At 35.8% G+C, this 21,841-nt stretch overlaps 6 protein-coding genes across 6 annotated transcripts; 2 read left to right on the forward strand and 4 right to left on the reverse strand.

Moving 5' to 3' along the window:
- Window positions 1-625: 625 nt before the first annotated feature.
- On the reverse strand, window positions 626-2,110 carry SAPINGB_P003143 (uncharacterized protein; the record flags this gene model as incomplete). Its single annotated transcript, XM_031997861.1, has 1 exon — window positions 626-2,110. The coding sequence occupies one exon, from the start codon at window positions 2,108-2,110 to the stop codon at window positions 626-628; it is 1,485 nt and encodes a 494-aa protein (XP_031853752.1).
- A 521-nt stretch (window positions 2,111-2,631) lies between these two features.
- Window positions 2,632-3,690, reverse strand: SAPINGB_P003144 (uncharacterized protein; the record flags this gene model as incomplete). The annotated part of the gene is made up of 1 exon (XM_031997862.1): window positions 2,632-3,690. One exon carries the CDS (start codon window positions 3,688-3,690, stop codon window positions 2,632-2,634), a length of 1,059 nt encoding a protein of 352 aa, XP_031853753.1.
- A 588-nt stretch (window positions 3,691-4,278) lies between these two features.
- Window positions 4,279-5,535, reverse strand: SAPINGB_P003145 (uncharacterized protein; the record flags this gene model as incomplete). Its single annotated transcript, XM_031997863.1, has 1 exon — window positions 4,279-5,535. The coding sequence occupies one exon, from the start codon at window positions 5,533-5,535 to the stop codon at window positions 4,279-4,281; it is 1,257 nt and encodes a 418-aa protein (XP_031853754.1).
- Window positions 5,536-6,940: 1,405 nt separating this feature from the next.
- SAPINGB_P003146 (uncharacterized protein) lies at window positions 6,941-10,616 on the forward strand (the record flags this gene model as incomplete). The annotated part of the gene is made up of 4 exons (XM_031997864.1): window positions 6,941-7,162; window positions 7,236-7,376; window positions 7,427-7,486; window positions 7,542-10,616. The coding sequence occupies 4 exons, from the start codon at window positions 6,941-6,943 to the stop codon at window positions 10,614-10,616; spliced, it is 3,498 nt and encodes a 1,165-aa protein (XP_031853755.1).
- A 2,299-nt stretch (window positions 10,617-12,915) lies between these two features.
- On the forward strand, window positions 12,916-14,013 carry SAPINGB_P003147 (uncharacterized protein; the record flags this gene model as incomplete). The annotated part of the gene is made up of 1 exon (XM_031997865.1): window positions 12,916-14,013. The coding sequence occupies one exon, from the start codon at window positions 12,916-12,918 to the stop codon at window positions 14,011-14,013; it is 1,098 nt and encodes a 365-aa protein (XP_031853756.1).
- A 97-nt stretch (window positions 14,014-14,110) lies between these two features.
- Window positions 14,111-21,291, reverse strand: SAPINGB_P003148 (uncharacterized protein; the record flags this gene model as incomplete). The annotated part of the gene is made up of 3 exons (XM_031997866.1): window positions 14,111-20,556; window positions 20,612-20,807; window positions 20,869-21,291. The coding sequence occupies 3 exons, from the start codon at window positions 21,289-21,291 to the stop codon at window positions 14,111-14,113; spliced, it is 7,065 nt and encodes a 2,354-aa protein (XP_031853757.1).
- Between the last annotated feature and the right edge of the window lie 550 nt (window positions 21,292-21,841).

Genomic DNA, 21,841 nt, shown 5'->3' on the forward strand with positions numbered 1-21,841 from the left:
TTAGTGGTAGTGGTGGGGAGAAGTTTTGTTTTTAAAGGCGGGTGTTTTTTTTTTTTTTTGGGTAGAAAAAAATTCAAATGTAAACGTACTTTTGCTAGTCTGGTCGTCTCTGTTAAAAAAAAAAAAAAAAAAAAGCGGTTGTCCATGGGCCGTGGTGGCACATGCCTTACTTCCCAGTAACTTTAAACGTTACAATTAAAAAAAAAAAAAAGGGCCCGTGACAAAAAGGCGGGGCTCTCCAGAAAAAAAAAAAGCCGCGCGCAGCCGATGGAAGCCTTCCGTCGCCGGCGTTGTGCAGACCGCTGGCCGTAATAACATCACGTGATGATTAAAAAGAGGGGTAGTCAGGTGACTTAGTTAACCGGCGTCTAAGCTTCCGGATAGTTATTATAATAAGTTTAGGAGAGGTAGAATTTAAGGAAAAAATTAAATATAAAATACCTGGTAACTTCATGATTTGTTAGTCCTAAAGCTTCCAGTCAATGTGTATATACAATCCTCCGGCAATGCATATTGAAGGCTCCGACAGAGCCATTTTTTTTTGTCATTATCAACCATTTAAAATAAATATATTAAAAATATTAAAAAAAAAAAAAATTATTTCCATATTTAATGTTTTTTTTTTTTACTTAGATTCATCCTGAGTATCGTAGCTCGAGTCAATGGCACCAAGAAGCAACTTAACAAGCCAGGTGGAAGGGTCAAGGTTGACACCCAGTTTGGCCATCTCATCTTGCTCAACCTCAAAGTTACTTGTGCAGTCAACCATGCGACCAACAATTGGATCAGAGTCAAGCTTAGAAAGGAAGTCACGAGCCTTGAGATCATTTCCGACCTGGGCAAATTGGAATGCAACAGCACCAGGACCATAGCGAGTGGAACCAAGAACCTGCTTAGTGCGTGCAATCACTTCGAAAACAGTCTTTTCAGGCTCACCAGCTGGAGAACCGTCAGTAATAGTCAACAACAGAACAGGCTTGCGCAAAGCACCGGAACGAGCAGGGCCAATGATAAGAGGTTCCAAGACCTTACTTTGAAGGTTGGTACCGAGAGGTGTCAAACCACGGAACTGAACCTGGCCCACTAAGTCCATAACCTGCTGTTCATTGCGCAAGCCATTGCCCTGAATAGAATTGTTCATGAAACGAACCTGAATACCATCTTCATCAAAAAGTGAAGCCACAAACGCAGCACGAGACAAAATCAGCTTAAGGTCATCAATACGCTCGCCATTCTCCTCAAACGACATGGAACCAGAATCATCTGCGTAAATCACAATATCGTATAGAGCTAATCTAGCCAAATCATCACCAATCTCTCTGGGAATGCGCCATTGCTTGCATGCATCAATGATCTTGGGTTCAACTGTGCTTGAAATGCGCGACAGTTGCTCAGGGCTGTAAAAGGCCTGAATATTGTTTTCTCTAACCGCATTCTGCAAAGTTGTCAGGTAACGATTGGCACCTCCAGAAGGAGCACCACCGGGAGCACCATACTGCTGCTGTTGTTGAGGAGCTTGACCATATCCACCAGGACCCTGTTGTTGGCCATACTGTTGTTGGCCATATTGCTGCTGTTGTGGCTTTTGCTGCTGTTGAGGAGCCTGGCCGTATTGTTGAGATGTTTGGCCATAGCTACCAGAACCTTGTTGACCATACTGTTGTTGTTGAGGAGGTTTGTTATTGTAGGAAGGTGTGGGTGGTTGTTGTTGTTGTTGTTGTTGTTGTTGTGGTTGTTGGCCATAAGCTCCAGGGGCAGAGCCATACTTCTGGCCACCCTGTTGTTGCTGAGATGGAGCTGAATTGTTACCATACTGAGTGGGAGGGTAAGGTGATTGTTGGGAAGGAGCCGCACCATAGCTCTGCTGACCAGGAGCCTTTTGTTGGCCTTGAGAAGCACCGTATTGTTGCTGGCCTTGAGGAGCTCCATACTGTTGCTGGCCTTGAGGAGCTCCATACTGTTGCTGGCCTTGAGGAGCTCCATATTGTTGTTGGCCTTGAGGGGCTCCATACTGACCCTGAGGAGCTCCAGTGGAAGGAGCACCTGCGGAAGGAGCTCCAGTATTGTTCTGAGCTGCTTGAGCAGCGGCAAGTTTACTAGCAAGACCCATTATGAATAGACTTAAATTAAAGAAGAATTGAGTTTAACAAAAGAGTAAAATGAGAAAATAATAAGTTGGTAAAGACAATTGTGTCAACAAAGAGGTAAAAGAAAAGAAAAAAAAAAGAAAGAAAGAAAGAAAGAAAGAAAGAAAGAAAGAAAGAAAGAAAGAAAGAAAGAAAAAAAGAAAGGTATGAGAGAATTCGTTCAATTGAGGGGAATTTAGGTGTCGATGAATGAAGGTTATATATACTTTTTTGCTCACCAGATACAGCCCTAAAAATATATTTACTGTGCATGTTTGCGACTCAGCCACTTGGAGAACAGTACAAACAAACGTCTTCCCATCGCAAGCCGCATCCGCAATGACGTGTCGTCTCCACAAATCCGGATGCCGGAACACCCTACTTAGTAGATAGTTAAACTACCCTCAAATTGCAAATACTCAATGAAAAAAAAAAAATTAGAATATTATTATAATTATAATAATTATTATAATAAAAGCTTAATTAATAACAAACTAAAGCTTGGCTAACGGCGACTTTCGTCCTGAGTATCGTAGCTAGGGTCAATTGCTCCAAGAAGCATCTTTACAAGCCATGTCGAAGGATCCAAACTCACACCTTGCTTGGACATCTCGTCCTGCTCAAACTCGTAATTGCTTGTGCAGTCAACTAATCTGCCAACAACTGGATCAGTATCAAGCTTCCCCAAGAACTCACGAGCTTTGAGATCATTGCCAACCTGGGCAAACTGGAAAGCGCATGCACCAGGACGGTACTTGGAATTCAAAAGATCCTTCTTTACGCTTTCAACAACTTTAAACACTTTCTTGGTGCTTTCACCAGTAGGTTCTCCATCAGTAATGGTAATGATTAAAAGAGGCTTAGGCAGTGCTTGACGACGAAGAGGCGCAATTAAAAATGGTTCAATCACACGCGATTCCAAGTTAGTCCCCAATGGGGTGATACCTTCAAACTTGATTCTATTAATCATATCAATCACCTGTTGCTCATCCCGCAGGTTCTCGCCTTTAAAGTTGTTATTCATGAATCGTACACTAATACCGTTGTGATCAAACAACCCACAAATAAAGGCAGTGCGTGTCACAATCAACTTAAGATCTTCAATGCGTTCACCATCTTCGTCAAATCTCATAGATCCACTATCATCAAGATACAAGATAATGTCATAGAGTGCAAGCTTACTGAGATCATTTGCAATTTCCATTGGGATCTTCCAGCGTTGTGAAACCTGAAGAATCTTTTGTGGTAATGACTGGGCAATCTGTTGCAACTGTTGATCATTGTAAAATGCATTCAATTGATTTTCTTGAACTGTCTGACGAAGCAAATTATAGTAAGCTGAAGCGCTGTAACCTTGAGATTGAGGGGGTCTTTGTTGAGAGTAACCTCCCTGTTGGCCATATCCGCCTTGTTGACCTTGCTGGGGATATCCCTGAGGTGCCTGTTGGCCATAACCTTGCTGAGGATATCCTCCTTGAGGAGCACCTCCATAGCCCTGTTGAGGATAACCTCCTTGTGCATTTTCCGCTGCTTGAGCGGCTTTAAGTTTACTAGCGAGACCCATGATAATAATAATAATAATAATAAAAAATGTGAAGACTGTTTTTTGTTAAAATTGGATAAATTTTGTTGCTCCAGTAGAAAGATAAAAAAAAAAATTAAAAAAAAAAGATGAAAAAAGTTAGAAAAAAAAAAAAGAAAGAAAAAAAGAAAAAAAGAAAAAAAGAAAAAAAAAAAAGGAATTGATTTTTATGTTGGATATTGTACTTTAATATTGTACTTTAATTAATCAAGAATAATCAAGAACAAGAAAGTTAAACCTGTAGTTATATTTAGATTTAGACCAATAATTTCGTGCAACAGCCGCTTTGCTTCATTTTTTAAAAGCAATAATGGCAAGCATATCAGTAGAAAGTAACATTTTTCAGCTACATGATTAAAAATTTCTCGGAATATAATTTTAAAAAAAATTAAAAATAATAAAAATAATAAAAAAAAGAAAAAGAAAAAGAAAATAATGGCAAACATATCAGTAGAAAGTTGCATTTTTCAGCTACATGATTAAAATTCCTCGGTATATAATTATGTTTAACCAATTATGAAAAAAAAAAAAAAATTAAATAAATACATCAATTCCTTTATCTAATGCTAATCACCGTCTTTTTTCGTCCTTTGTATCGTAGCTAGGATCAATTGACCCTAAAAGCATCTTTACCAGCCATGTAGATGGGTCAAGCTGCACACCAGCTCGGGCCATCTCCTGCTGTTCAATTTCAAAGTTACTTGTGCAGTCAACAAGTTTCCCCACAGTAGGATCAGTATCTAGCTTTTCCAAAAATGCTCGAGCTTTCATGTCATTGCCAACTTGAGCAAATTGGAATGCACAAGCGCCAGGACGATAACGAGACTTTAAAAACTCCTTCTTAGTCGTTTCAATTACCTTAAACACCTTGTTTGCGCTCTCACCAGTTGGTTCACCATCTGTAACTGTTATAATCAATACTGGTTTTAGCAGTGCATTGTGTTTAGCAGGACCCAATACCAGAGGATCAAGAACCTTTGACTTGAGCGACGTGCCTAGTGGAGTAATGCCATCAAACTTTATTTTACTGATCATTTGAAACACTTGTCGGTCATCCCGAACTCCATCTGCCTTGTAATCACTATTCATAAAGCGCACCTGAATACCATTATGGTCAAACAGACTGCCCACAAATGCTGTGCGCGATACAATCACCTTGAGATCCTCAATACGTTCTCCACCTTCATCAAAACGCATTGATCCACTGTCGTCTAAATATAAAACAATGTCGTAAAGAGCCAGTCGAGCAAGATCATTTGCAATGCTCATAGGAATCTTCCAACGTTGTGAAACTTGTTGAATCTTTTGAGGTAATGTTTGTGCAATTTGTTGTAATTGTTGGTCCCCATAGAATGCACCAAGCTCATTTTGTTGTACTGCTTGCTTTAAAAGCATGTAATAGTTAACACCTCCATTGCCACCGTACCCGCGATCTTGCTGATTTGGACCACCTTGGTTGTAGCCACCGGGAGGTCCTGGTGGGGGAGGTCCTGGTGGCCGGTTGTAACCACCGGGAGGCCCCGGTGGAGGGGGTCCTGGTGGCATATTGTAACCACCAGGAGGCCCTGGTGGAGGAGGTCCTGGTGGCCGATTGTAACCACCGGGAGGTCCAGAAGGAGGTCTATTATAGCCACCAGGGCCTCCTTGATTATAACCTCCAGAATTTCCTTGATTGTATCCTTGTTGATAACCTTGCTGATAGCCCTGTTGAGAAGATCCTTGTTGATAGCCCTGTTGATAGCCTTGTTGAGAATAGCCTTGCTGCTGGTTATAACCACCTCCTTGGTTATAACCTTGCTGTTGCTGGTAGCCGTTATTATAACTCATTATTGTTGTTTTCCTATTAAATTCAATTTTTGTTAAATCGTTTAAGTTGAAAAATATGTTTTAAGATAAAAAAAAAAAAAATTCAAATCTTGCTAGAATTTTGCCACTCTTATATAGATTTATGTTTGAATTCAAAGTAGCTGAGGCTGAGCCTTAGGTTAAGTAGCTGAATTCGTGACATTTGTGTCAAAACAGGCACGCATGGCCTCCAGCGTAGCAGGTAAGGCTTTGATTCCCCATAGGAGGGGCTTAAAAAAAAAGAACTTTTCTCACCGCCTCTTTTGTTAGTCCTCTATGGCAACACAATGGCAGTGTAAATTTATAAATTTATAAATTATGGCCATCCGATTTTCTATCTTAATTTTATTTATTTTTTTTAACCACTTGGTATTACAGTTGCATGGGGCATTGATCCTGGTGCCAGCCCAGTGATCGTTGTATTACGGGAAATCAATGATAGTGGTCAAATCAACTAGGTTTAGGCAGGCCGTAGGCTGATTCCCAGCACTCAAAGGATATCTTACTTTGGTCACCAACATATTATGGTGATCAAATCCAAACCGCTGCAATTTTTAGTCGACAAATAACTGCTGAATGTGCCGAGTTGCAGTTGCCTTTTTCCTTCAAACATCTCAACACTATCGTACTACCAGGTTCTTGTATATTAAACCAAAAACAAATTTCAAGCCAAGGTTCCCATCAGGAAATAATCGCGGACTCCCATATTCATCGCCGGCTTATTTTGAAAAAAAAAAAAAAAAAAAAAAAAAAAAACTTTAAGTATTACGGTGGACATAACTATGTCAGTTTTTTTCTTTATATCTTATAAGATATAGTTGTTAATGTATTTAAATAAATCTCAATACAATGATAAAAAAATTTTTGTTATAATGATAGTATGGCATCATTCTTGGGACTGAAAGTTTGTAGCGCGTCGCATTTCGGCCTAAATTCAGTTATTATTATAATAATTGTTCAAAGCGCGTTAGAAATGCCTTATAGACCAATATTTTATATATATAGTGATATTATATTACACTGTTAAGCTTATGTAAAAACCAAACAACAACAACAAAAAAAACATTAGTTAATTTAACATGTTTCTATTAAAAGTAATTTTTTAACTTAATTAATGACTAAATAATTATTAAATATTACTTATCATTAGAAAAAATTTACGCGTTTGGCTATTATTGTTAAACAAGTGTTTATCACTATCAAATTTAAAGTTCGCGCCGCCACCCTCCAACCAATCAACACGTTATTCCCGTGTTGATTAATTCCAAGAAGAGAAATTTGTTTACTGGTCTTGTTTTTTTTTTATTATTTGTTTTGTTTCAGTTTTCGTTTAGAATTTCTTCTTAACCAAACAACTTGATCAAACAAAAAATATTTACATTTAAACATGAGTAATGGTAATATACAATATTACCAAGGCAATGCTGCCCAAGAATATTATCAGCCAGCTGGAAGCAAACGCTCTAGAGCAGATGCTAGCTTTCCTAATGACGATTATTCAGACTTGCAAGAGAATACAGAGTATACCTCACAAGACAGTTTTCGATATACTAACGGGGAAGCACATGAAGTCATTGATGAGGATCAACTTGAAGAAGATCAACTTGAAGTAAGTATTTTATTAATGGTTATTCTTATTCTTTTTTTTTTCTTTTTTTTTTCAAATCTAACTTTATGAATAGGACGACATTGATGGTGACGACCAAGAACAAGATATTGCTTATGATTCTACAAAGGGACTTTCAAGTCAAAAAATTCAAGAGGAAAAGGCTGTCTGGATTTCAAAAGATTCGGAAAGCATATACTATGATGAAGATGAAGAGGTAAGGTATTTTTTTATTATTATTACTATTACTATTCTAACAGATTCTAGGGGGAAGATAATGAACAAAAGTCAGGTGCAATCACTAAGGTCCATCTTCAAAATTTTATGGTAAGTCAAATCAATTGTATAAATTTTAGTGTTATTTCTAACAATCATCTCCTAGTGTCATGAAAATTTAGAGATTGAACTTGGCCGAAAAGTGAACTTTATTGTTGGCCACAACGGTAGTGGAAAAAGTGCTATTCTCACCGCATTAGCCATCTGTTTGGGAGGAAAGGCATCTAGCACACAACGTGCTGGAAGTTTAAGAGGGTTGATTCGAAATGGAACTAGCAAAGCTACTATTACAATTACAATTGATAACAGCTCTAAAAATCCCTACAATCCAAATGTTTATGGAAACAAAATTATCATCTGCCGCTCTTTTGATCAGAAAAGTAGTAATTACAAGATTAAAAATGAGTTTAACGAAACTAAATTTACTACTCGTGATGAACTCAATCGTATTCTCGACTACTTTCAAATTATTATTGACAATCCTCTTGCTATTTTGTCTCAGGACGCAGCTCGATCTTTCTTAACTTCTTCTAATCCTCATTCTTTATACATGTTTCTTTCAAAAGGTATTAATCATGAAACTTGGAAAAGAGCAAGCGGTCTTACATCTTCGACTGTAAAAGAAACTTCCCAATCTTATGCAACCCTAAAAGAGTCTATGAACAAAATTAAAGAAAAAGATGAAAAACTTCGGAAAGAATTTAAGGAACTCAAGGAACAAAAAGAAATTGGTCATCGCCTAGCCCAGTTGGTTAAAGAAATTCGCTGGAAAGCTGTGGAGAACAAAGAACGTGAAGTTGAAAAGGAAGAGAAAAAGCTTAAACGTCAACAAGATAATCTTGAAAACCTTGAAAGAGAATCCCAAAATAACGATGAAATAATTAAAGAATTTGATAATGAAGAAAGTAATAAGACTGTCGAACTGAATGCAGCCTCAATTAAAGGGAAAGAAGCCGACGATGATTTCAAACACCAGTTAGATGAGTTAGAAAAGGTTGAATCCGAACTAAATACATCATCCGATAATGTTCGAACAGCCAAAAGGTCGATCAATGACTGTTCGGCTCGTCTTAATACACTCAAAATCAAGCTTCAGCGTGAAATTGACCGCATTGAAGGAGGTGGTCTTCGAAGAGAGCAAGAGGAAATGAGAGCCAAACAACAACAATACAAGGAAAAGCTAAAATCTAACAATGACCAAATTGATCAGATCGGTAATACCGATGCTTTAGAAGAAGAATTAAAAAAAATCGATGATGAATCTCGCCAGGTTCAAGTATTAATTCAAGAAAACCGTGAAAAAATTTCAAATATTAAATCTGATATTGAGTCCACTCAAGCTGCCAGTTCAAGATTTGAAAATGTTTTTGGTAAAAAAACAGGAGTTCTTTTAGCTGCAATTGAAAAAAATATTTCAAGATTTTCACATCCTCCCTTGGGACCCATTGGCAGATATATTACTATCAAAGACAAAAAATGGGCACCCATTGTTGCTGCTCAACTTAGAAGATCTTTGAGAGCATTTGTTTTTCAGAATCATAGTGATCGTGCTATTTTTCTAGAGATTATAAGACGTCTTCGAATTGATTCCTTTCCTACAATTGTTGCTAAGGCCGATTTATTTAAGTTTGAAAATAATATGCCTGATCGCTCTAGATTCACAACACTGTATGATATTCTTGAGTTTTCTAATGAACACATCAAACGTGTGCTTATTGATCAGCATGGAATTGAAAAAACAATACTTGTTCCTAATAGAGCAGAGGCTGAAGCAATAATGTTTAGCAACCCTCGCAACGTTTCTAAATGTTTTTCTATTCAAAATGAACGAAATGGTTTTTCCATTGGAGGTGGTACTAGAGGAGCTTCTTCATCAGCTCCTATCTTTGGTCTATCCCCTCCTTATCTGATGCGGGTTGCTGAGAATGATTCTAGTCAGCTTGACTCTTTGAAGGTAGCCTTGAGTGACCTTCAAGCTGAAGGTAAAGACCTTAGTAAACAATTAGAGGATTGGAATTCTCAGAAACGTTATAAAGAAAGAGAGTTCGCACAGGTTGAGGAAAAAATCTCTCGTCTTATGAATTCATCTAAAAGTCTAAAGCAGCAAATCAATATTATTGACGACAAGCTTAGTGAAGAAATAGATATTTCTCAACGTGGCGCTATTGAAAAAATGATTGAAAATACAAGTAACGATTTGGAAACGTATGAGAAGCAACTTGAAAAGGCCAAAGAGGAATACGATAACGTCAGTGCTGATCGTAACGATCACAAAGAACTTCTGAAAACTTATCAGAAAAAGGTAGCTGAAGTTCGTGAAATTAGAAAGTCAATCAACGATGAAATCATGAATATCAGAGAGAGAAAAAGAATTTTTATGAATGAAGTTAGCAATGCTGAAGGAAATAAAGCCATTGTGAGACGAAAGATGCAAGAACAACAAAAGTTTTTGGAGGAGACCATTAGAGTTCTTAAAGAACTTACTGCACAAGCTGCTGAAAGTTCTCCCGATCGTCTTGTGGTGCCACAGAGTTTGGAAAATCTTCAAGCAGAATATACCAGAACTGGCACATTACTGAAAGCCAGCCAAATGCACAATAAGTCTCGCAGTCTTGATGTGGTTGCTGAAGAGTTGTTGAATTGTACAAAAGAATTTAAAAGGGCTAAAGCTGAGTATAAGGGGGCAAAGTTTGTCAATTCGAGTATTGATAAAATGCAAGCCCGACGTGATGCTAAATACCATGAATTTTTGAAACAAATAACGGGAACTATTCAGAGCAAGTTTCGAAGTATTTTGAAGCAGCGTGATTTTATTGGAGAGCTGCAAATCAACCATGAAGAGGAAACAATGATTGTTCATAGTAGTCGTAAGAGCCAAGATTCTAAGTCAGTTAAAGATAAAGATATCAAGGGTCTTTCAGGTGGTGAAAAGTCGTTTTCTCAGATTGCTCTTCTTCTTGCAGTTTGGAGTGCAATGTCTTGTCTTATTCGGGGTCTAGATGAATTCGATGTCTTTATGGATGAAGTCACTCGCTCTGTTAGTATGAGACTTATGATTGATGCTATTAATGAAGGTGATTTGTCTAAAGGTCAAACTATATTCATCACCCCTAATCCTATGACTGAACTTTCTAACAAGGAACATGTTAAAATTTTCAGACTTGCTGATCCCAAAAGATAATTTTATTACAACAATATATCCAGGTGAAAAAAAAAATTTTGTAATTTTAGTATAGTTTTAGTTTTGGTTTTAGGTTTTTAATTTTTGTTCTATCTTAATAAGAAATATTTGTGTTTTTGATTTTATTGTTTTTTAGCGTGTCGGTATTGTTCATGAACAATTGATCAATAAAAAAAAATGGTTTAAACATTAGCCACATGATCATGAATATATTTTTTTCATATTATCTGAAAGCTTCTTGAGATTCATTTAAGTTTAAGAGCTGTTAGCTATTTCATTTATGTTATTTTGTATCAATTTCTTTTGACAGTTGATAGTTTTTAGGTTGTCATCGTGATTTATTGTTATGAGGAATGAAAATCATTACAGTCTTATAGTTAGTGTAGTGCTACAACTTATTTTTTTTTTTTTGATAGTTTCATCATTCTTAAATTCTATAATACCAGCGTGAATGTCAACAAAAATTTAGGCTATTTTACATGGAAGACTTATAAACTTGATCTAACTACTTCCTTCTCTTTTTTTTTAGCCCAGCTATTTGATAACTGTTCTATGCTTATTTCTTCGGCTACAGGTGCTGTTCGGCGAATTTTAAAATACAATGCCATTGCCACAAAGGCCATACTTTCACCGGTTCTTTTTCCAATTCGAGTGATCCACAAGCTTACACATTCCATTTTTGTATTTTCATACTTTTTAGTCTATGTTTTTTATCCACCACCTAACCAAGAAGATTTCGCTGAAAGACGAACCTTCATATCAAGATTTCTTCATTTTTTCCATCTTGACGAAAGCTTTTACCCCAGTTTTAACAATGAGACTGTGAATCAAACTTTAACAAATACCTCCAACATAGATTTTGGAATACGTGCAGTTCTATTAAAGCATTTATCAACTATCATGTCGTCAACAATAGTGTTTTTTTGTGGTGATATAATACTAGAGTCGTTTTATGGCTCCTTTCTCAAAGATTTTATTTTTTCAGTAATGCATCCTCCAATGGTGGTATATGGACCTGGTTTGATACCGGTATATAGTACCCCTGAAGCCGACTACGTTATATCTTTTGGTGATTATGGTGACCGAGAAACTCTATTTTATTCGAATAACGAATATACACGGTCAATTGTTGAAGGTTTGCATGAGAAACGATCTTCATCTAAGCCTCTAGCATTTTTCCCAAGAATGCTTGGTATAGAAGATACCCTGAGGCTATTTGATTTTTATGAAAATGATGGATTTCTGCAGAAATTTCTTCCCAAGCTTTTGACACTTTATGTATTAACTTCTAAAACTGCTAACTTTACACTTGTATGATAACTTAATTAAGTTATAACTTAAAAATATTATAAATTAGTTTAAATTTTTATTGATTGTGAAATATAATTATCTTTGCAATTGTAAGGAAATTGTTTCTTGGTCAAGATGTCATTGATGATTATTTTTCTCTTAATTTCTTTTATATTTTTCCAAGTTTAAATTTTTTTAATATTTCCAAAAAAAAAAAAAAAACTCATCTGACCCTGTTTGTTGTTGTCGACCTTAACTGTGCCTATCTGTCAAAAATAATAATGGAAACGTCAAACTCCCGATCTCTATGCATGGCGCTGTCATCAGTATGCAAGCCAAACAGCCGTACGATACTTCTTTACTTTCCATTTGACAGCTCCGTTTTCCTTTTTTTTTTCTTCTTTTTTTTTTCTTTTTTTTTTCTTCCTCTTCCCTTCTCTTTTTTTCTATTTAACTTTGTGCTCCCAAATGTTTTTTTTTTCAATTTTTTCTCAGTTATCCATACAAATGAATAAACTTATTATTTCAAAGCATATTTCAATAAGAAAAAGTGACACTTCATGATATAGCTGACTTTTGTTGATTGATTTCTTTATTACTGCTAGAATTCGGCTCATAGTTCAACCTGTTTTTTTTTCATTTAAAATAGTTGAACTCTAATATTTGACGAAAATTAAATCTAGTGTTTTTCTTGCCTCTTTCATCATATTCTTTGTTTTTTTTTTTGATCGCCTTTTTGTGCTTTAATAGCCGTTTCGGCATCTACATTATCCCTCGCGTCACCCATCTTCCTTCATTAATGATCTCCAGTCCTCCGGAACCTTCTTTTAATAATGATGAAAAAGATGAGTTAAGCATGATTTTTCAAAGTCTAGACTTTGAAAATAATTCTTGTCCGAATGACTATGTTTTTCCCCAAATGAAAGAAAAAGAGGAATCTTTGTTTAAGCAGGACCTTATTCCTCGAACAGTTTTTTATCTTTTCCCTTATCTAAATCAAAATCACCATATGAAAAACTACCGGTTTGCCTCTATAGATAACCCAAACTTGTATCGTTTTAGTGGTGATTTAACAAACCAATTTAAACCAGGACCTGGTCATGAATTTGGGAAAACCCATCTTGAGTTTCTTATAGACCTGTACAACTTTGTCTTTAAATTTAACGAAAGTGGTGGAATTTCTGTCAGACAGTATCTTCAGATTTTAGAATCATATGTTCCTTCAAATATATGGTTTCATCCCTATGTTCAAAAAGCACCAGTTCACCTCAAAATTCCGATCTTATTCTCATTGTCATATACTATGGATATGCGCGCAAAAGATTTCCAGGCCTACAATTTTGACATAAATTTACAAGATCGGTATGCAGATGAGTATCATCACCTTTATAATCATATGTGGGAATCATCTCTTGTCAATAGAGTGGAACTTGATCTTATGAAAATTACAACAAGCTTTATGGGTGAATTAAATATAAGACTACCTAGTTTTTTTGATTCAAAAACTGGACTTGTTTCTGAAGAAATTAGAATTTTAAATCAAAAGGCCGTGCAACTAGAAGACACGAACGCAAAAACGCTTGTTTATTCGTTTTATTCTACTTTCAGACAAACTTTTAGATATCTTTCTTACAAACACAACATTTCCGGTGCAGCCCTTTTCGCTCAAACACTGCCGGAGCCACAAACACCAAATTCACCTTATTCCTTACCTATTTCTCTTGCAGAAAGTTCAGTATTAATCTCTTCCTCTTTCAACAGTATTTCCTTGATGAATCGGCATACACCTCCATTATCTGAAAATTCGCCAGCGGGATCTAAAAAAACTAAAAGAAAAATTAAAAAACCATCTACACCATCTCCAATCAATTCTTCCTTATCGTTGCCCAAGGAAGTAAAAGAACATGTTTCTAGTTCGTCTGGTGCGAATAATAGCATCTTAGAAGAAAAGAGTTGTGACTGTAATAAAAATACTTCAGACGCTAGCATCAATAAATTAGATTCAGATGATTTTCCAAATTATATTGCGACAAGCTCAAAGTCTATGTCAATAAACGCAAAAGATGCCATTCCTCGAAAGTTTGATGACGTCTCAGAATCGAGATAACGCTTGCAGCATGTTTCACAGGTTCATAGTAGTTAGTGTTAATGAATTCATTAAATAAAATAAACTATCCTAATTTTATACAAATGTTTTGTAACCCTTATTCATCATCATCTTCATCATCTTCATCATCATCTTCATCATCGTCATCATCATCATCATCAGAAACATCTTCGCCCAATTTCCTCAATCTGTCTTTATACTTTCGTAATCTCTCATCAACATCAGAAACCAAAAGCATAAGCTCTTCATATTCTGCCTTAGAAACAGTGTCCTTATTTTGATCCACGGCTGAACTAGAGGAAAGTTTAGACTCAGCCTCTTTTGCTTTAGTCTCGATATCAGATAGCTTTGATTCGGCTTCTTTGGCTGATTTGTTCGCTATTTCTAGACTCTTTTCCGAATCCGCCAAACTGGCCTCTAATTTCTCAATTTTAGCAGAAAGCTCTTTGTTCAATGTCTTTGAGTTTTCCAGTTCATTTTCCCTCTTCTCTTGTTGTTCCTCTAAATCAGAAAGCTTATCTGCCATTTCATCTTTTTCTATGTGAACAAGAGAGAGAGTTTCAGTTGATTTCAAAAGCTCTCTTCTTTTATCGGCAAGTTGTGCCTCCACATTAGAAGCAGCATGTGATGCGGACACAGCCTGCTGAACTGCTTTCTCCAGTTCCTGATTTAATTCATCTTCTCGTTTGATATATTCCTGCTTCAGGCGGCTGATTTCTTCTTGAAGGGAATCATTGTCTTGTCGGTATCGGACATTCAAACCCTGAAGTTCGTTTGTTTCCTTTTCAAATTTTGCAATGCTCTCTTTCCACTCTGTCTCAATTTGTTTAGCCCTTGACATCTCTTCCTTTGCTGTGGTCAGATCTTTAGATACAGAAGAATGAGACTTTTTCTTTTCTTCTATATCAAGTTCTAATTCTTTAATTTTTGAAAGATCTTTCTTTTGATTTTCTTTGAGTTCCTTCACCTCTTTTTCCAGCTGAGCTGCCTTAGTTTCAGCGTCTCGTATTGCAATTTGAAGTTTTTCTTCTCCATCCTGTTTTTCTTTAATTAAAGCTGTTATTTTTTCATCAGAAGAACTGGCATTGCTCTCAAACTCTTCAAGAGCTTTTTGAAGCTTTTCTTGAAGTTGGTTTCGCTCATCCTTCCAAGATCCAACCTCAGATTCCAAAGACTTATTATGTTCTTTTAATTTCTCTAATTCTTTCTCAAGGCGTTTCACTTTTTCTTTTTCAAGAGTAAAAATTTCAAGTTCTTTGTCGGCTTTTGAGAGACTAAGGTTTGATGCAGAAACCTCAGCTTTAAGTGTATCATTGGCATCCCTTAAGGCTTTGATCTCATCACCAGCCAAAGATGATCTAGAATCCAAATCAGAAATAGCAGATTCAAGCTTTTTTTCTAAAATTTTTTTCTCTTCCTCAAGCTTTGCAATTGTGAAATTTGCTTTTTCGGAAGCTGCTTTAGACTCAGACTCAAAATCATTCAGCTTCGTCTCTATCCCAAATTTCTCTTTCAGAACTTCTTGAACTCTAAGATCTGATTGTTCAGAAAGACTTTTAGATGCTGATATAGCTTCTTGAAGCTCTTGTTCTAGTTTGATAATCGAAGCCTTAGCTTGAGATAGCTGGTGATCAAATTCCTTTTCGTTTTCTGAATGCTTTGACTCGGCTTCAGTTAAAGAATTTTTAAGTGATTCTGATTTTGAAAGAGAATCAGAAAGAGTTTCCTTTAACAATTCAAGTTCAGTTTCAAGTTTAGACTTGTGGTCATGTATTGACTTCAACTTAACCTCAAATTCTTGAGAATTTTTTTCGATTTCTTTCTTAGTCTCATTGTGATGGTCTTGAGACTCAGTAAGTTTTTGAGAGAGTACAGCAATTTCAGACTTATGATTTTCGATATCGTCAGAAAGTTGTTTATTCTCAGCTTCATAAGAGGCTTTATTTTTAGCAATAACATTTTGGTGTTTAGTTACTTGGTTTTTTGCCTCCTCCAAAGCTGATGACAATTCATCCTTTTCGGCTTCAGATCTAGCTTTGATTTCTTCAAGTAATTGTAGCTTCGATGTTAAAAGAGACATAATTTCACTTTTCTCCTTTTCTAAAGTAGAAATTTTTGTGGATAATGTCTTTGTTGCCGAAGCAACATCTTTTGTCAAAGCAGAACGTTCACGCTCAATTTCTTCGGTCTTCCTTTCTATCTCACTTTCCAAGTATTCTTTTTCCTCTTTGAGATTATGAATCAAATCTTCATGGCGAGATATCTGAGTATTTAAAGTGCTGATATTTATAGAACTAGAAGATCTAAAATCTTCAAAATCACTTGAAAGAGAATCCCGAGAAGCTAGAACTTCATTATAATCATTCTTGAGTTTATCATAATTTTCTCGAATCTTTTCAAGAGAGTTGTTTGTTTGTTTAATTTCATCATTAAGTTTTGAACGGATAGATTCGAAAGCATCGGATTCAGAATGTTTAGATTCTTCAAGCTTAGAAATATGAGTCTTTAATTCGTTAATCTTATTTTCCAATTCAGACACCACTGCAATGTGAACCTCATTCTGTTTTTCATGGCGCTCTTTGGCCTGGCTCAGTTCTTTTAAATGAGACTCCTTAACTTCCTCTAAAGAACTGACTTGATTATTAAGATCTCCAATATCCTTTTCAAGTTTTGAAACTGCTTCATGATGTATTTCCTTTTGCTTTTCAAGTTTGAGTTTCTCTTCATCAAGATTTTTGATTTGTTGTTGATTTGTTTCCTCCATGGTAGAAAGTTTTTGGTGAAGAGTTTTTATACTTTCTTTAAAATTTGAAACAGTAGAAACGTGATTTTCTTTTTGTTTGATAAATTTTAAAGATTCTTCTTCCAGCTGCTTTGAATGTGTTGCTCTTAATTCTTCAAGCAAATCTTCCAGTGCCTTGATTTTTGCTTTGAAATCATTAGATGTAGACAGCAATTGATCTTGCAAAGCCTTTTTATCAAGCTCATTATCCTTCAAAGTTTTCTGGAGATTTTCAAGTGATTTTTCAAGCTCAGAATTAGTACCAGATGCTTTTTCTATAGATGTCTTGTAGTCACTTGTCAACTTTTCCAAATTGTTAATGGTAGACCTCAAGTCATCGAGTTCTTTTGCTTGAAGGTCTCTTTGTGAACTGACGTCTTGAAGCTTATTTTCGAGCTCTCTTTTTTCAGAAGTGAGAGAATCAATTTTTGAAGAAAGTTCGCCCGATTTCCTGTTTAACTCATTAATATTTTCAGATTTTTCTTTTAACTGGGAAGAAAGAGAAGTTATTTCTTCCTCTAATAAAGCTTTTTCAGAGTTAAGTTGATCTATTTGTTGAGATAATGCAGAGTTTTGAGATGATGATTTTTCTAGAAGTTCATTTTTCTCCGTCAACTGTTGAGAGGTATCTCGAAGTTTAGTTTCAGCCTGTTGTTTTTGAATCTCAATCTCATCTAACTGTTTTTTGTATAAGTCCTGCTTCGTATTGAAATCTTCCTTAAGTTGAGAAAGCTGTGAGCTATAGGATTTAGTAGATTCTTCTACAGACTTTTGCTGTTCCAAAAGTTTTGTCTGCAATTGATCCTTTTCTGTCTTAAGTGCACTGATTTCAGAAGTAAAAGATCCTGAATTTTTCTTTAACTCCTGAATTTTTTCATCCAGATTTTTTTGAATTTCGGCTTTAGACGCTTCAGATTGTGTATATTTATCAGTTAAAGTCTGGATAACTTTTTCAGTTGATTCCTTTTCTTTAGAAAAAAAATCTTTTAGTTCAGAATTAGACGATTCAAGATCGTTTATTTTTGAAGAATGCGAGGTCTCTAAATCTTTGATTTTTAAAACATGTTCTTCTTTTTCACGTGAAAATTCAGAAATTTTAGCTTCCAAATCTGATTTAGTTTTTGAAAGAGATTCAACTTCAGCCAATAAATTGCTCTCTTTCTCAGTCCATTCTCCACGAACTAAATCGATATCATCAGTAAGTTGAGTATAGGCTTCATCAAGTTGATCCTTCTCTGCTTGAAGTTCAGTAATGCGATTATTGAGTTCCTTTATAAGGTCGTTTTGAGACTTAGATGATAGTTCCAAATCTTTATTCAGCTGATCACGAGCACTTTTAAGATCTTCTATTTGACGAGCAGCGCTCTTTAATTTTTCGATCAAAGTATGTTTCATCTTGTCAGCATCAGAATACTGCTGACGTAGCAAATCAAGTTCTTGAAGAGTGGACTGATGATTTGAAGATACATTTTCAATGTTTTTGATTAGCTTAGAATGTTCGTTTTGAAGTGATTTCATCTTTACAGAAAGTTCATCTCGAGCACCAGTAACTGCTGAAAGTTGAGCAGTAAGCGATTTTATAGATTCCATAGATTTGGTGTTAGATTTTTCAAGATCAGAAAAAGAACGTTGTTGTTTTTTAAGAGAAGACTCCAAATTGCTTTTTTCTTTGGAAAGTTGGAAAAGTTCACGGCTCATCTTATTGATACCATCTTCGGCTTTTTCTTTTTCTTTCTTAAAAGAAGAAAGAGAGCTATTCAGTTGAGCCTCATTCTTCTTCATATCAGACAATGATTTCTGAATTTTTGTAAGCTCTTCAGACGTTTTTCTCAAAGTTTCATCTAAAGATACTTTCTCTTGTTCAAGTAAGGACTTTTCCTTACTAACAGTTTCAAGTTTATTATTTGTTTCTTCTTGAGAAGTATTAATTGCATCAAGACTAGTTTCAACTTCTAGAATTTTATTTTCAAGAGATGTTTTTTTCTCTTCCAAATCCTTGATCTTTAGAGAGGCTGCTTCTTTTTCTGACTCATGGGTAATCTTAAGAGAAGAGAGTTCAGACTGAACAATTTTGTATTCACCAAGAAGTTCTTCATACATGTCTAACGAGACACGAGAATTAGGCTCCGAATCAGGATCACGGTCAAAACTCTTTTGAATTCGAGAAAAATGTTCCTTAATAAGATAAACATAATTCGAAATGAAAAAAGCATTAGGCAAACCAGTCTCATCCCGACCAGCACTGAAAATTTCCTGTTCATCGAACTCTTTAAACATAGAGTTGTTTCGCAACTTCTGGAGTTTAATGACGTACTGGTCACGGCTAATGGTATTTTTCAAAAGATTATATAGATTAGCCCGGGGTATTGCAGAGCTTCTACTGCTAAAATCATAAATGATTCCAAGCAAAATAGTTGCCATAGGTTCAATCAATGGATGGTTGGATGAGTGTGCTGAAACAAATAACAAAGACTGGATAACAGAAGATTCATGTAAAATATCATCAACTGCCTTGACGTCATCAAAAAGCCATACAGAAAGAACCATAATAAGAGCAATGGAAATTCGGGGATCCCTGCTTTTAAGAGAGGTAGAAAGGTTGCTACCAATAGATTGGATGACGGTAACAAGTTCTTCCCCATTAGTCTCGTCTCCAATAGAAACAGAGCGAAGCTTGTCTTTTATATCATTAGAATCTTCAAACAGTTTGAGTAAAATTGAAGCCGCAATCCAAGGCTTATAAGGATTTAAGTTGCCCTCGGGATCATAATCCACTAATGTAGAAATAAGATTCACAGAATCGGGAAATATGTCATAAGAGCAAGGGTTATGCTGCCACTCTTGCTTAGAGTTCTCCTTTTGTATATCAAGGGTGTTTTCAGACCCGTTTTCATCAGGTCCGGACGATGAGTTCGAGTTTTTAGAAGAAAGGTCCAAAGTTTCTAAAGACGATGAATCAGCCGAGTTTTGTTGGGAATGAGAAACTAATCTGTCATCTCTGGATGTAATTTTAACGCCTGATAAAGATTGATATGATGTAATTTGATCTTCTAAAAATGCCATTTTTGCAGAATGATTGTCTTTTAAAGCTGAAGATAAACAGGAAGCGGAACCAATTCTCAAGTCAAAGCTATGCACAGAAGAAGGTAAAAGAGCCCAATTTAAAAGAGCAATAGTGACTGGAATAATAATGGGTTCCTTGGTGGGATTTACTATAGAAATGTCAATATAAGGAACATCAATAGCCATGAACTGTTCTTGGAGCGGGGGGTTTGACTTAATTAAATCGGACACTGTAAGAAGAGCTTGTGCACGAAGTGAGGTTGTTGCATAAGATCCAAATGCAAGACGTAAAGAATTTATCATAACCCCAGCTGAGCATAAAGCTGCTTGGTTTTTAGGGGTGCCTTCATTACCTTCAGTAACAAAAATTCGACAAATTTCAAATAAATCTGTGATATTTTGGGAAGATTGAGCGTCAATAGTTGGAGGGGGTATCGATGGATCAATATCAGTTCCAAGAGAAAGAAGGGATGAAATATGAGGAAACTTAGAGCTTTCGCGAAAAAGACTTTGATTTGATATGCTATATTTCAGCAAAGAATTGATTAGGATCAAGCATTCATCAACAATTTGACTACCAATTAAGCCACCCTCGTAATCAATTATAGCAAACAATTTGTCAAATGCACCTTCAAATGCAACGAGTTTTTGAATATCAATGTGACCTTCAACAAGGCGACATAAGACAAGGATCGCTTCTAAAAAAAATATCAGAATATGTATTAAAAGAAAAAGAAACAAGGTAATGCATACCGTTGCGAATGACTTCTCTTGAGTCATCAAGGACAGAAACTAAAGTTGAAATTCCAAGAGGTAATGAAATTATTTTTTCTTGGGCACGATCCGGACGATTAAAAATTATAGCCGCCAACAACTGAAGAGTATAGAGCTTGACATAAAAGTCATCCGATTCAAGGAGGGAGATTAAGGTGGAAATATTTTCTTCCCGCTAAACTCACAAAATTCCTATGTTAAAAAAATTCCAATGTATCTAAAAAGCTGACACGTACTTGAATGAATTCATCTGTAAGCCATAATGCAATGTAGTCAACACGGCCATCTAATGTTAATGGGGAAGGGTATTGGCCATTCGGGCCTTGGTGCCTTCGCTTTCTTCGTTGCCTATATTCGTCATCGGAAAGAACATTCTGTTCTTTACCCTGAATGAATAAAACTATAAGAGTTTCTAATGCTGCGCGACAAGTTTCCTGATCTTCAGAGTCTTGTTGCAATACTGATATAAGGCCACGAAGAGCACCGGCTGCAATGGTCTCACGGTATTCACGGGCAAACCCTTTAAGACCAAGAACTGCCGTTCTACGATCCTCAATTAAAGTTGAATTTTGCAGGCGATCGCATAGTTTCGTAATGGTTTCGTATGCAGACTGGGGTTTGGGCTGTGTTTGGGACAAGAGTCCCGAAAGAATCTCCATCTTAGACTCGTAATATGATTTGTCGATGGTAATGTATAAATCCAAAAAAAAAAAAAAAAAAAAAAAAAAAAATATGGATTCAAAAAAAAATGAGTAATTTATAAGTACAATATAAAATATGAAATGAAAACACCTATTCGGTGTGAGAATATTCGAAATAAAAAATTGAGGTAGAAAAGAAACAAGTTACGTTAGGCAAATTACAGAACTTAATACGTGTAAGATGGAAAAAAAAAACATGAAAATTGGTTAGATTTTAAGCTAGGGCGGGTAACCCTTTATCATTTCTTCAATCTAACCATCGTCATCACCCCCAGTATACTTAGCTGATACAAAAATTTTCATCCAAATAGTTTCATATAAATTTATAGGGTAAAAAACTTTTAAATTTTTTTTAAATTTCAAATAAATAACTAAAATCAAATATAGATTAAAAAGTGTCCGTAATAAAAAATGTACAAATTAGCCTGCTTTTCACAAACAGTCCCGAGAAAGTTCCCATAGTATTAGTTTCTCTTGAAATAGGGTTTTTCCTTCTGGAGGTTTTTGA

Source organism: Magnusiomyces paraingens (assembly GCF_902498895.1).
Source record: "Magnusiomyces paraingens strain CBS 517.90 genome assembly, contig: contig2, whole genome shotgun sequence".
NCBI lineage: Eukaryota > Fungi > Ascomycota > Dipodascomycetes > Dipodascales > Dipodascaceae > Magnusiomyces > Magnusiomyces paraingens.